This window comes from Sinohyriopsis cumingii, chromosome 8 (genome assembly GCF_028554795.1).
Source record: "Sinohyriopsis cumingii isolate HCF-2022 chromosome 8, ASM2855479v2, whole genome shotgun sequence".
Classification (NCBI taxonomy): domain Eukaryota; kingdom Metazoa; phylum Mollusca; class Bivalvia; order Unionida; family Unionidae; genus Sinohyriopsis; species Sinohyriopsis cumingii.
In genome coordinates, this window is record NC_142968.1 from 27293242 (window position 1) to 27309704 (window position 16463).

General features: G+C 33.8%; 1 protein-coding gene across 2 annotated transcripts in view; it reads right to left on the minus strand.

The window, feature by feature from the left end:
* LOC149793186 (uncharacterized) overlaps positions 1-16463 on the minus strand; it is a 105645-nt gene that overhangs the window by 46870 nt on the left and 42312 nt on the right. For both annotated transcript variants that reach the window (XM_089967139.1, XM_089967140.1), the window contains 2 exons: positions 15985-16116; positions 12242-12310 (listed from right to left, as the gene is read on the minus strand). In XM_089967139.1, coding sequence (XP_089823265.1) covers positions 12242-12310; positions 15985-16116 — 201 coding nt within the window. The remainder of the gene's footprint in view (positions 1-12241; positions 12311-15984; positions 16117-16463) is intronic.

Here is a 16463-nt window from a genome sequence, read left to right on the forward strand (position 1 = left end):
AGATTAGCAGCATGTTGGCATTTTCTTTTTACACAAACACATTCATTAAAATGGCACAAGGAAAATGTTAAATGCATTGGAAAAGAATTCAGCTTCAGCATTCAGGCAAAAGTGGTTAGTGTACTGCATATGCTATACATACAGTCCATATGTTATTATTATGATTTTGGGCAATGTAACTTGTGCTTTGGGACTAGTTCTAGATGTTGCATGTATTTTTGAAATGATAATAATTGATGACTATAACAACATTTACCCAAATTTAAGACATAAAATTTAGTGCACAGATAACAAGAAATCTTCAGAATAAATAACTGCCAATTCAATCTATTGTGAAAACTTCTTAATCCTTTATTTCCAATATTAGATCAGTCTCCAGCATCAGTTTTTGCTGGCAAACCAATGCTGCAGATCAACGGAAGCCAAGCAAATGATATGGAGATGATGTAAAGTTGAAAGTCTGTGGAACTATACAGGTATCTAGTGGGGCACACTAAACAAATTGTGTTTATAATCACTTTGCAAAAATGTAACTTGTACACGTAAGGTCAAAATGTAAGTCTTCAAAATGAAAGAAAATTAAAGTTTAACAAAGATACATGTTATCTTAATGATTGATTTTTTCTTCTCGTACCGGTATATTATTCCTGTCATTGACTGATCATATGTCAGATAGCCAACCCATGGCGGCAATACTAAATATAGTTGCACAGTTCCTAAGTGTTGAAAAAAGTACAAAAATACATGTACTATTTTAGCATTACATGTTCAATTACGGGACAAGCAACTCATTCTGAAAAAATGAACAAATGTAGATAACCTATATGCCCCAACTAATACCCTGAAACAGGCTCATAAATTATGAATTTTGCCATTTCGAAAACTCCATGCAACATATATGACAAACGTTAAATGCTATGTGACAAAAAAGGTAATATATCTTCAATTGTTATGTCCAGAGAAAATAGCACATACAGGAAAGATATGGAAAGATCTCAGAAGAAATAAGTGTTTTTTGTTGCAAAGAGACACAGAACACACTGCTGACATTAAATGTAATGACTGTACAATCACGCAATGAAGTTAAAAGTTGGGAAAACACCATTCCACCCTCCAACTCACTGCTGTTACATCCAGGCAGAAAATGTAGCTCAAAATAACAAGACAATTGATGAGGTTACCAAAAACAAACTCTTCACTCACAATTTCATACATCTCAGGAAGATGTTAGCTGTGCCTGTAGTACAAATATAACTGTTCAAGTGAATATTAGTAATGAAAAATCATGGTTAACAGATGAAAACTTGTACTTTAATCTAAAAAAAGTGGAGATTGATCCAAATCATAATAGCTAATAGCAGATGTAAGGCTTCATGAGGTTTGCTTTTCATAAATATTCAGAGTTTCACCTGTGTCTAGCTTCTGAGCTCTAAAGTACAGTGGTCCCCCTCTTGAATGGCCCCACTGACCAGCGGCAACCAGCTCCTTACAGCCACAATCCATTGGCACTGATGAGTTTGTGTTCCAAAGTACCCCTCGCGAAAGGCCACCCAGCTAACGCGACCAGCATATTAGTGCAATAATATAAAATTTACCCATCACAAATGGCCGCATTTTATTTGAATATGTATCCAGAACCAGTATTTTATTCATAACATGTTAAGTAATCTGATTTCTGTTTCCCGATGTCAGGTTTTCGTTACTGAAAGAAGTGTTGAGTAAAGTACATGTACCACTAAGGTTAATATTATATCATTTACGCCTCACGAGAAGCCAAATTTATTCCATAAAAACCGAGAAAGACTCAAATTTTAATCCATACAAAAGGGTAAGTACATGTAATCCAATTAGCCTTACTGCTGTGTTATCATAAGATGTCCGGTTTAGTCACTCTGATAATTGTTAAGATTACAATTATTGAACAGTAGTAACAGCTGAGAAGTGGCAGTGTCGATGTACAATACCCAAGCCAGCAGGAAAATGGTTTGATAGCCTTTAGGGTTTCCCTTAGTAAGATGTTGAGCTTGTTCACTTTGATAATTAGTGGCTATTACTACTGACAATAATTGTCAAAATTACAAATCCTAACGGCCGCGAGGTCAAATCTGTGCGACATTAATGGTACATATTGAAGCTGTTTTGGCTTCTCTCACTTAGTGTAAAGAAATGTATAAAAACAATAAGTTACCAGACTGCGACTAACAAATCACGTGACAAGATCACTTCCTTTAAAAACACACGGCAATTTCTTTAGATGCATACAAAATTGTTTTATCAGTATTGTAGTTGGCAGCATGAATAACTTACTGCAAAAAGATCAACATGTCATTGAAGAAAAGAAAAATTCTCAGTTTAGAAGAGAAAGTGAAATTAATTCACCTGACTGAAGTGGGGGGGGTCGAGGATCTTTGCAGAAAACTGATGTAGGAAAGACTCAGATGAACAATATCGTGAAAGATAATGAAACAATTCTGCAGAAGTGGGAAGGTGAAATGGACGAAAAAAGGAAGATTGTTTGAGCCAGGAGATGTTTGTTTCCTGATTTGAATGACAAGAAAAAGCAACAATTTTGTCAGTTGAATTTGGATATGACGACTTTACCGCAAGTAATGGATGGTTGCACAGATTTCAAGGGCGACAAAATATTAAGTGTTCTGTCCTTAGTGGGGAATCAGCTGATGTTAATAATGAAGTTGTCAAAGATTGGAACAAAAGACTAAACGATACATGCAGGGGATATGACAGCAAGGATATTTTTAATTGTGACGAGACTGGTTTGTGTTTTAGACTGTTACCAACAAAGTGACAGATGTGATCTGTAACATAATTACAAAGATAGTTTTAAACTATATCAATGGTTATTCAGAGCATTCTTTTGAAAATGATGACACAGTTTGTTTTACATTTATTTCACAACATGCATGTGATTTTTTAATGAAAATATTAAATGTTTTAGAATTAAATGTACTTGTGACTTTCTTCATATGTATTTACTATTGGCATTTGTCATCCCCCTCTAGAAAGGCCACCCTCATTATAAGGCCACTTCCCTGCTGCATTAGGGGTGGCCTTATAAGAGGGGGACTACTGTACTCCAAAATATGATCCACTGTGATGTAATTGCTCATAAACCAACAAATGACATTAAAACAAAACAAGCACATAGATGTCATGGACATACACACTACCCCCACCAGTACTGGAATCGTAACACTTATTCATTTCCCACATAAATTAATGTTACTATATTACAAAATAAAACTAATTTCTTCACTGAACTGGCATACAAAACACACATGCTTCTATTCACCATTAATTTGTTTCAGCCTTAAAAAAATTGGATTTTCACAGCATTTTATTTGAGCCTGATGCTGATATACAGAGGGAACCACTGATCTGCAATCCAGTAACAAAGACTTGCACCGAAAGTTCACATGCTATTTTGTCAGTAGGAAATTAAATACAGTATCAAAATAAAAGTAAATATCAATTTTGTTGCCAACTGTAGTACACAGATTGAGGTTTATGAAATCAACAATTTTAAAAAGTAAATCCAGTTACTAACTAATAGGTGCATCTCAAAATATTCAGCACTCTATTTTTTATCCTCCCTACCATTAGAATGGTTCTCTGGATACAATATAATTAGCAGTCAGATTGTTGTTGTTGCTGTAGGGTTTAATGCAATTTTTCAGCACAAGATAGGCTATATATATGGCGACTAGTATAAATGGTGGCAGAAGAACCCGGGAAAACCCCTTAAAGAACCACCGACCCAAGAGAAGCTACTGGCAAGCTTTCTCACATACCCACACTGGCCAAATCCAAGACTCGAACCAACACAGACAGAGGTGAGTTGGCAGTGATCCATGACGATGAGTGCTGTAGACCACTCAGCCACTTGGGCCCCAGTGGTTAGATACTTATAATGCTAACCAATCAAATTAAATGAGGTGCCATTAACATAAAGTCACAGAAAATGGCAGATATTGTGCAGGAATGAAAGTGGGCAAGTCCAACAATAAGGGGTCATAACTCTGCTGAAAGACGATGTTATAAGCTGAACATCTAAATTCAAATGGACCCCTAACAAAATAACTTAATATTCGGACATACAAGTCATATATGCTCAACCAATATAAGGGCCTTATATGTCATTTAAAAATAACTTATAATTTTGCATATGCAATGAAGTCAATTACAAATATTAGTGAATACAAGAGAACTGTGAATGACATTATATGCCCACACATTTCATCAGTCCTCACTGAAGGACATTTTGTGCAGAAACCTTTTTTCCTCTTTCCATCACAGTTACCATGACCTCTGATCTATTTTTCCTCAAATATCCCAAGACCATCTATTCCTATGACAAAAAATACAGGATCACTTTATAGGTATCAAAAGGGCAATTCATTTCCCCCAGATCTCCCCCCGTTTCCACGTTCTTGGCCTTAAATCAAAACTTAGATATTGTTGATTACATATGTAATAAAAATGATTGTTTCAAAGTTTCTCCACTTTTTCTATCTTCATCTATATTTCATGACAAATTACACTGACAAGGCTGTTATGCTAGAATTCTTTGTGTCAAGGCTGGAAAATTATGTTAGGCAGTTATTTCGAATAACATGGTTTAATGGTTTTCCCAAAATTTTAATAATGGCAGCCACTTAGTATCATATATAAGTGAAACATATTCAAGCTAGGATACTTGCTGTCAAATTAAATCAAAGAATGTTAAGTGTTAAGTTAGAAGAAGTTCTTCAAGGTTTAGAAATGTTTTTGAACAATTTGATAGCAGATTGGCAACAGACCATTGTTACAATCACTCATATGAATTGTATTCCTACACAGGTACCATACACAATCACTATTCTAACCTGGGTCCAACTCATTACATCATGTTCTGTATGAAGGCAGTGGTTTAAAAACTTTTTAATACATGGCCCATTATAATAATATATAAAGACATTGGGTTTCCAAAATAAATCAAGAAATTGCAGTTGCACACCTAGACAATGCCTTTTTAATGGTATCTGCATTTACAGCAACATTTTTCAGCAATCTGGGCACCATTTTAATGTGAAGAATCTTTCTTTTTCAGTGTCTGCTATCACAAGTTAGACCTGTGTTAAGTTAAAATCCACAGAATCATAAAATTGTTTGATTATTCATCTGAGCAAAGTGTCACAGCTGATTGGTTCTGAAATACTTGGAGTCATGGCATAATAATGTTCCATTTTGTTGGAGCAATAAGAAAACTTCCCTTCGACAGGTACCCTTGAGTTGTTTCTTTATAAATGGAGGTTTGACTGAACTTGACCACTCAGTTTGAGAGTTGTTGTAATTTGCAGAGAAGCTTGGAATTCTTCTTTCAAATGGACATTAGTTAAATATTTCCTATTAAAAACATAAGCTGCAGTCTTCAAAATACTGCAGACATGAAACATGCATAAAATTGATGATAATTCACAAAATGTTTACATTTTCTGGCTCTGAACTTCCCACATGTCTAACTCATAACACAACTTTGTGTGATACGTAAAATTTCACATCCAAATGACACCTAGATTACTGAAAGTGTCACTGTTATTGTGAAAAGCATTAAGAAAAACAAGGCTACATGTGAAACTGCAATTTCACAAGTTACAAACATTGTCTCTTAGTCTATATTTATCCAATTGGCCATATATTAGATGTATTTTAAACTCACTGTCTTCACTTTGCTTCAAACATAATATTTCCATGATTTCAACCCATTTTTTAGGATCAAGCTTGCATTGGATGCCCGTGTTGTTTTAGTAAGAGTGTAAGAAATCTAGTCAGTAAGTGGAACATACTGAGTAAAGTGATACCAAATGTAACTTGTCCCAGAGATACGTGCTTGGGAAAATTCTGAAGTGATTATAGGTTGCACTCGTGTATTAAAATGAATTAAAATTAAAATGAGAATCATTTTTGTGCAAAGAGTCACATTTGTTTCCCTTTTTATAAATATGTTTGTTGACAGACTTGTTTCATAAACCACAATGTTATACCCCAAAATGCTGGCACAAGACACTGTATCCCATCAAACTTATTTATTTATAGTGATATTTTGTTTAAATTAAAGTTGTGCAGGTAATACATACACAGTAGTTTACAGTATAGCTCACATGTATTTCGGAACCCATCACAATGCAGTGTTGGTGGAGAGTGGAGACGATTAAGAAAAAAACCTCCACCATCTCTCCAAGTGTCCTGACAGAGTTGTGGCAATGGCTCACAGAAGTGCTCTGCACACCATGCTTTCTCACAAGTCGTTGAGGATGACCACTGTGATGGACATGATCTTGATCAAATGGGCATAGCTTACTGTCCATGACCCCCGTAAGCATGCTCTTTAGAGGTTGTGAGAGAGAGAGAGAGATGCTGATTTATCTATCTTGTCATCAGATGATTATACACATTTCCTAGTTCTAATGAAGACTACATAATATACAGGATGCCAAATCAATTATCAACATACTCTTTGAAAGCTTCTTATGTTGTGTCAATACAGGAAACATGATGTATTCAGATCCTTTTGGGTGTTTCAGTTTTGGATTGCCTATTGATGATGATGAAACCAGGTTGTGTCATCATAACTGCCAAACCATCAGATCAAAATTGAAGATAGGCTGGGGCGACAGAGAGGGAAATGTAATTCAATGACTCTTCTGTATGTCAAAGCAAACAATGTCAAGAAACAGATTTTGCACGAAAGGAGCTTCAGCAAGGTCCTGAATAAAGGCTTGAATTTCTTTCAACTCAGCCAAGTAAGATTCCACTTAGGAAAACAAAGTCAGAGAGGTCTTTGTTATGACCAAGATCCTTGTTACCACGATGATGAATGTGCCTTAATAGTAACTGAAGTAAATGTTTTCTCCTCAAGCAAGCATAGAGAAAAGTGCGCTACTTGTGTGACAGGGCACCAGAGGGAGGGAGGGTGAACAGACCACTTTTAGACAAGTCCATTCACAAAAATAAAGCTTCCTATGAAAATGAAAAATACAAGGTCAATAACGCCAAATCAAAGCCTGTAACTGACTGAGATTTCTCTAATTGGGTTACTTTATTTTTTATGCTTGTGTTTTGTGTGTTTGTTTACCCACCCAGACACTCATTGTTGATCATCATCTCCCTGCTGCTATTTCTTAACCAAAAATGTTATCAAGACCTACAAGATATTACGATCGAGGATCATGTAAATGTATCGTGATAAATCATGTGGAGTAGCTTTCGCACGCGAAAATAATTTTTTGAACTAATAATCATATCCATATCCCCTGAACACCAAGTCTGATGACTATTTCACAGAGTATGTGTATGAACTCTACTAAACACAATTAAATTATTGCAGTTATCTCGGGTCCTACTAAATACTACTAGGCCTGACAAAGCCACACAAAGCCTGACAAAGCCATGCAAAGTTAAATTAAAAAAGTGTCTTTATACTGTTAATTATTTTGATGAATAAATTAACCAAGCCAAAAGACTAGTTTTCAACATATTTATTCAGAATTAAATGACCAAAAATTGGGTGACATAGTTCAAATTCGAAATCGAATAATGACAAAGTAATAGTGTCTGACAAAATCATATGTAAACTATTTATTACTTCATAAATTGTTCATTTAACTTATTATCAAAAGAAAACAAATTTTTTCAATATATCCTTATCACACAAAGCCAGACAAAGCCTGACAAAATTATCACAAAGCCTGACAAATTATCACAAAGCCTGAGAGAGTCATAAAAATCATATTAGACAAGTGTATTTATATTTTAAATTATATTCACGAATAAATTAACCAAACTGAAGGATTAGTTTTCAACATAATTATGCCGAATTAAATAACAGAAATTTGGCGGCAAAGTTCGAATTTGAATAATACAAAAATCATATGTAAAATGTTTATTATTTGATAAATTGTTCATTTGAATGATAATTGAAAGAAAGTGCAATATTTCAATATGTCCTAATTATATAAAGCCTGACAATGTCATACAAAGCCTGACAAAGCCACATAAAGCCTGACAGATTCGTGCAAAGTCATGTTAGACAAATGTATATTGAATATTATAATGACGAATAAATTAACCAAATTGAAGGACTAGTTTCAACATAATTATAAGTGATGATAAAGTCTGAAGATAAAAAACACATCTGAAATGTTTGTTATTTTATAAACTGTTCATTTGACTGATTATTGAAACATAGGATGACAAACTCAACAAACCTTTTGATGTTTCATAAGAAAGGCATAAACTGCCTGACATAGTCATACAAAGTGACAATAAAAATGTGTACTATTCCTGTATGTGTTTTTGCCGCATAAATTACAAAAGAAAAATGTTGGATTTACTACGCACACCATAATGAATGACTGGGAATCAGGAGACAAATTCCAACTTCACTGCATCTCAAAAAAGGCATACAGAGCCTGACAAAGTCTTAACTGGAAAGTTCATTATTTTAAAATGTCTGCATATGATTAACATAAATGGCTATTTTTCACACAGGCACACAATGTCATAAAATGGCATAATATAACTGTGTTAATAGAGTTAAAAGTAGCACGGTCCTACTCACCTACTTGTGATTGTAACTGGCATTGACGTGTGTTAATGGATTACAGTAGCACTTCACTACCATATACTGTAAATTTTATATCAACAGTAAATAATTTCCAGTACTGTAAGTTTAAAAAACGTTTCTTTCCTTGCACTGAGTTAAATAGATAATTAAAAAAATAATGATCATAGACAAAGCAAGTATTTTCTAATTCTGTTATATTTATTGATATAAATTTTGCATCAACACTATAGTTTCGAATACTGTAAGTAATTGCCATGTATTTGCCCATCGTGATCCTATCATTTGTCTCTCCCAGCACTTAAAGTAATTAAATATTTTTATAAACTGACATGAGGATGTTTCACTGTCAAACAAAGGAGAAAGAGTAGAATTAACAAATAAGAAAATTCAACCTCCATTTGGGAATATATTTGTATAAACTTTCACTAACCGTAATTAAATATTTTTAGAATGTTACAATATTGTACAAATAATGATAAGAAGAAAATGTTTGAGAAAATGTATGATTTAATATTTAACATAATTCATAACAGTTATATACATCAATCTACACCACTTCCAACTACCTTCTCTCCAGTCGACCTTCTGGACATGTTTGCAAATTTCTTCCGTTACAAAATACAAACCATTAGAGATAAGCTTGACACCATAATTTCAACTGACTCGTCATCACCATACAGCTGGGATACAGAATTTGAGCGGCAGCCATTAGCAGCATTTGAACCTGTCTCTGTGGATTTCGTACGTACAATCCTGATGAAGAGTGCACCAAAGTCATGTGAATTTGATCCACCAACATCACTGCTGCTTGAGCGCTTAGATCCAGTATTGCCTTCACTAAATGAAGTTTTTAATACCTCTCTCTCATCACGGGAATTCCCATGATTTTTCAAAACTGCCACAGTAAAGCCTCTGCTGAAGAAACCAACACTATAGACCATAACGATTTAAAGAACTACTGCCCAGTTTCTAATCTCCCATTCACATAAAAAATCTTAGAAAAGGTTGTTCTATCCCAACTTGTATCTCATCGGAATTCAAAGTCTTTTTAGCAATGTACAATCTGCTAATCACCGTTCCCACAGTACTGAAACTACTCTTCTAAAAGTAGTTAATGACATTCTCTCTGCTTTGGATAGTAGAAAGATTACAGTCCTCACCCTCCTTGATTTGTCTGCAGCATTTGACACAATATACCATGATATATTAATTCACCATCTCCAGCATGTATTTGGCATTCATGATACAGCCTTACTGTGGTTCAAGTCCTACTTGGTCAACAGGACACAAATTGTGTCTGCAAATGGAATACACTCCAGCCCAGTTGATCTATGTTGTGGTGTTCCACAGGGGTCTGTTCTTGAACCTGTTCTCTTCATTCTATACACTCAGCAGCTCTCAAGTGTCATAGATCATCACCCAACTGAAGTTGATGCTACCATCCAAGGTGTAGAAAGGTGCATTTCTGATGTGAAATCATGGATGACATGTAACAAGTTGCAGATGAATAATGATAAAACTGAGGCCATTCTGATCACAACAAAAGACTTTCTCATTCACATCCTTTACCTCAAACAATAAATATCTGCAACACCAACATTAAATTCATACAATCGGTACGAAACCTAGGTGTTACTCTGGACAGCAGTCTCACACTGCACCAACATCTCATGAACATATGCAAGGCTGCATATCTTGAGCTGAGACACATCAGCTCCATTCACAACATTAATATCTTTCAGATGATGCCACTAAAACACTTGTGTGTTCATTAGTACTTTCAAGACTGGACTATTGTAACTCAATTCTGTCTGGTTCATCTCAATATCTGCTCCAGAAACTTCAAAACGTTCAAAACATAGCTGCTCGGATCACACTTAGAGTACCACGATCAGAGCACACCTCCCCCTTCTCTGTACCCTACACTGGCTATCCATTCAATCCAGAATCAAACACAAAATTTGTTCTCTGTGCTACATTTCACTGACGGACTCCAGTCCAACATACCTATCCGACCTCACCCATGTGTACACACCAGCAAGATACTTACGCTCCTCTTCTGACAATCATATACTCATTACTCCCACTATGAAAACAAAGTCATATGGACAGCGTTCTTTTGCATACCAGGGCCCAGCAACGTGGAATGAATTGCCCATTGAACTTAGACACAAAGACACAGTGATCCTATTCGAGAGTGCTCTCAAAACTCACTTTTTTTGACTGCAAGAACAAACTTAAAGACCTAATAATGTTTCCTACCTTAAATATTTTCAGCATGTTTTTTTTTTGTTTCCTAATTTCATGGTGTTTGTTTTTGTAATCATATCATATGTTTTTTATCTTAAAGGTGTTGTCTAATGTTGTAAAGCACTTAGAGCTTCTAAAGATTAGGCGCTATACAAAGTCCTCATTATTATTATTATTATTATTGTATGTCTTTGTGCATCTTAGTTGTGTTTAGTAGGACCAATACGTCTTGGGGATGAAACTTATTGGGGGCAACATTGTCCATACTCAAAGAAGCAATGTGATAATAATTAGAGCTGGTAACCCCAAAAACTTTTGCCAAGGGGTATACCAAAACAAAATATTATATCCTTGCTATTATTTGGAGAAGAAAATAATTATCTTGAGAATAAGAAAAGAAAATATTTCATCTAAAAATACGATCATGGTCCCGAGAAAGAAAAATGCATTAGGCTGTATTTTATTTAAAAAAATTTGAAACTGCACCAAGTAACCAACAAGAATATCATTCGTCATAACGGCATTTGTACACTTCCCTTGGGACCTATCTAAAGTGTTGCAATTGCCAGCCGACACAGTAAGGTAAATGTCTTGGTTACGGGCACATATATGTAATATACTAAGGCTCTGTTGATGTTGTTGTTGTATTTTAAACCTATTATAGTGTTCTAAAACACGATTATTTTTAATTAAATTTTAAAATATCCAAAGACCCCCCTCTCTATCTCTCTCTTTGTTGGCCATCGTATCAAGACAAGGGAGAAAATCCATGAAAAGGCGGGAATAGAGGATTTTCGCTTGTGAAATACCACAATGTCTCTCAACCTATGAAGGATGATGGTAAATGTTAAGTCAAACTGACTAAAGCAAAAGAGAGAGAGAGAGAGGGAGAGGGAATTTTATAGTCAGTAGTAATGTTAATTAAGACAGAATAATGACTTAGATCAACATTAAATATATTAAAATATTTTAATTACCTATTGTTGGCTTGTTATTTCACTTAGATTACATTCCACTCTGATATCCATGGGCCTGCACATCAATGCATTGATGAGCATTCATTATTCATGAATCTATGTGTTTTTAGTGCAATACTTTCTTCATAAAAACCATGTCATGTATAAATCATTAGTGTGGCTTATTTTGATTTAATCAATAAGAATAAAAATAGAGACTCAAAAATGTAAACAATCAACTTATCAATATGCAAAGGTGATTGTGAATAGGCACAAAAGGACAGTACTTTTGTAGTGGACACACTCGGCTGGGATGTGAGTTCACTAACTCGGTCAATACACAGTTGGTTAAAAAAAAAGTTAGAAACACAGAAGGCAAAAACACAGCATAATAAAGCAATAAAAATGTTACCAAGATATTTCTTCATAAATTCTGGATGATCATTCAGCAAATTTTTGACCTGATCTTCAGTTAGCATTTCTGAAAGACAGATTAAATAATTACCTGTAATTTCTATAATAAGAGGAAGAACTGCACTAAGATTTATCAATGAACTTGACAGTGTGTGTGTGTGTGCGTGTGTGTGTGTGAATGAAATGTTGGAACTTGTGAAAATGATGCTAATGCCAAATGGTCCATCAACTTCAACCAGAAAAAAATACTGTGATAAATTGATACATGACAACTCTGACAATAACACTTGGCCAGCAGGGCATTTAAACAGAATGCATATTATCATTTTCCGATATTCCAAATATTGGTTGTGAAGACAGGAATTTGCTTGTCATAGGACATAACAATCTCCCAAATATAGTAGGCTAGACTAAATGCCTAATAGCTATTACGTGTTTAGGCTCGAATAAACAGTAACATAAGAAAGAGTGAAAACAACAAGCTTTGAAAAATATAATATAATAATTTATTTCCCTGGAAAAATTCTGCAAAAATGAAAAAATATGAACTTACGTTTTTATGAATCAAATCCAAACATAATCCAAGAATAATCAACAAATAAAATTTTTGAATTCCTAAAAACAAAATGTTCAACTGATTTCAAGTTCGAGTCCCGACAAAAATCCAAGATGGAAGACGATGACGTATGCTGTAATCTGTAGTGCTGAAGTCTACAGTTTCTTTTAGAAACAAGAAATATCACTCCAGTTTTGGAAATCTGAATAAATGTTTATAAGAGCTATTTTTGTTCAAGAATTTCACATGAGCACACATATTTTCCAAGAAAAAAGAATTAATCCTTTTGAATCCCTGTAATCTGAAATAACTCCAAACAGCACAACATACAACTTCCAGTGCAAAGAAAAAGCACAGCTTCTATTGAGAATATATCTTCAAAACAAAGGTTATATCGTATCCTAAAATGCAGAAAGGGGGTCACATGATCATGTTCCAGAACCTTGTAGAAATTATGTACTTGTTAAAGATCACATACACCCAGTGTAGCCCTGATGAAAACCAATCATTTTACTTAAAGAGATAAAAAAATTAAAAAATTGATTTCGTTTTAAACACACAGTCCCATCATCTCCTCGACAACAACTAATCATTTTAAAATAAAAATAGAGCTTATTTACATAGTTGCTACTAATTTTGAATCAAGGTCAGGATCTAGATCAACACCTGGTACTTACAAAATGAACAGTTAAGGTCAAACTATTTTCTGGAAAAAGTATCATCTCCAGTGAATAAATTTATATTACAATTGCATGTAATGAAATTTTGTTTTTTTAACTGACAAACAATTACACTGAAATAATTAAATATTAAAACAGATATAATTAAATCAAATATACATAACACAGCAGATACACATCTATGGCATAATGTTCATACAAAATTGCATCAGTATATGCTGGAAGGTTCTGAAGCTACATGTGTTCTGGTTTTAACTAGACTCCCATCTGAAGATATTAAGTTAAATTTTAATTGCTTCAACTGCCCAAAAAGTGGGTTGATGAAACAACCCTCAAAAATGCAAATCCATGTCTACTGTACATGTTTATGCCAAATTACATCTGCAGATGTTGAACTGTGCTGTGCAGGTTACAAGCAGTATCGTATTTGAAGAGATCAAGTTAATTGTCATCAAATGCAGTTACTTAATCCAAATATATTTACAAGCTGGAATTTCTTGCAATCAGGACTTTTGTTTATTGTTCCCTCTAAAGTGTTTGAAATTCTGTCATCACTATCTGCTAATGAGGAATTTAGGTTTGTAACACAAAATTAAAAATAAACTGTACTTAAAGAACATAATGCTACTAAGAAATAAATGCAACATGTCTAGGCTAACACGAGTGCAGAAGAAACTGCATTTGGTAATCATATATCACTAAATTTGTGTTAAGTGCAAATTTTTGCCCCTATCCTGAATACCAATAAATGAAATAGGAAGATTATCTTTCAATTTCCAGTAATTCTTTGTTGTTATAGTACTGTTTTTTTTGCAATTTATACATTTTTTTGTGGCAAAATATCAAAACTTTCACTAATATTAATAATAACTCCATTATTTACAGATTAAAGAAAACTATATAAATGTGATTTTATTTCTTGTATTGCATATTTCCATGAAATATCAATCTTAATTATTGAGTATGTTTTACCAAAAAGAACAAATGAAAAAAAAAATTATTATTATTAAAGTCCGTTCTTCTGAATATTTTGGTTTGCTTCTCATTATTAGAGATGTTATACTGATCCCTGTTGATGTTACTGTACATGGTGCTGTGAAAAGTGTGAAACACTAACATGATTTGTTCAATGAAACTTTTTAAAAAAGTTTTTATATTTAGACATAGGTCCAGGACTGATGACTAAAATAAACCACAAGCCAAAATTGCCCCATTTCTTTTTTAACTAGTGTCTGTCACTCAATTATTCAATTGCTGTACTTCAGTATCAAAAGGCAAAATCAAATTCATATTAAAGTGACTTGGGTGTTTATTCAAATCTCAAAATATTTAATGTAAAGCAATGTTTTCGTCTAGATCCTGAGGTCCGCCAATGTCTAATTGGTCTATCAGTGTTCTCCTTACTCAGTGGATCAACAATATTCATGTTTATTAGCATCACTTGCTTCATACTGTGTCTTTTACACTTTTGATGTTGTTCATAGGAGCTGCTTAATACATTTAATGTGTGTTACATTACATTTATGTATCAATGAGCAAGAGGATCATAATCATTTATACTTTACTGATCAAACTTCAATCTGAAAAGAACTTACAGTATTGTGAATTAAATCCAAAAGGGTCCTAGTAATTCCAACACTAGTCAAGTTCTAACTAAATTCCAGTGGCATTCCAAATAACATTCAACACCGAATGTGTTGATGTGCCCGTAGTCTTAAATGTGTTAATGTCAGTGGTCTAGAGTGTGGAGATGTGCCAAGTCTTTTAATGTTTCACAATAATATATTCCAAGATGTCCTTGTCTGAATTCACTATAATTTCAAACTAATGTTTCTATCCAAGAATATTATTCAGCAGTTTGTAATTCAAGTGAACAATAATCTCAATAATAATTCCACCCAAACCAAATATAAAACACAGCTGCAATAAGAATGATTCTGCTGCAAAATGATTATGCAAGAATAAAAAATGTCAAGTATACAACATTATGTAATAAAAAATCAAGACACTATATTAGAACCAGGATGAGGGTAACAAGTTAGTTGTTAGAAAAATTTAAGTAGTCAACAAAATAAGATCTGTCACTAATATTATAATAAAGTACATTATACATATAAAACATAATTATTGGGAATAAAAATAACAAACAATACAAATCAAATACACATAACAATACAGTTACTTGACTCCTCATACCCTTTTTTAATTACTTTTATATTTCACCCAATTTTAATTTTCTGTGCGCTAAATTAAAGACAATTCATGTCCAGCAAAAGCTAATTAGGCTGCTCTGCTATATCAGATCACCACTGCCCTCAGCCACACATTCATGAGGCATTATACCCTAAACTTCTCTATGGATCAACAGAATATAGCAATAACTCTTATTTTTAATTATTGCAATTTTGAAACTAGTCTATTGTTAGTGGAAAAAAGACGAGAAACAATGGATGTGGGGCATACACTACAAGCTCACCATGCCAAAAACAAAATAACAGAACTTACTTTCACTTTTTCTGTACCATATCCAGACAAATCTAGCAACTATAAATGCAATCACAAGCACCAACACAACGAAGAGACACATCGCCACAGCAATGACTTTTATCCAATAATACATTTCCGAACAACTTCTACCTGTACAAGAAGAAAACAAAAATAGCACAATGTGACATACATAACAATGTAACAGAATCATGTATATTACACTAGGTGGTATATTTGCCTAACCTGAACAGACTTTCCAACACATGTATTTCAGTCCTTCCTTCAGACAAGTTTTACAATATATTTGTATGTAAGACTGGCTGATATGCCATTCCACTTCTAAAATTTACTGTTAAGGACACATGTCAATAGTTAGTATCTCCAACATAAATAATGTAACAGAATCATGTATATTACACTAGCTGGTATATTTTCCTAACCTGAACAGACTTTCCTACACATGTATTTCAGTCCTTCTTTTACATGCCAGATACTGT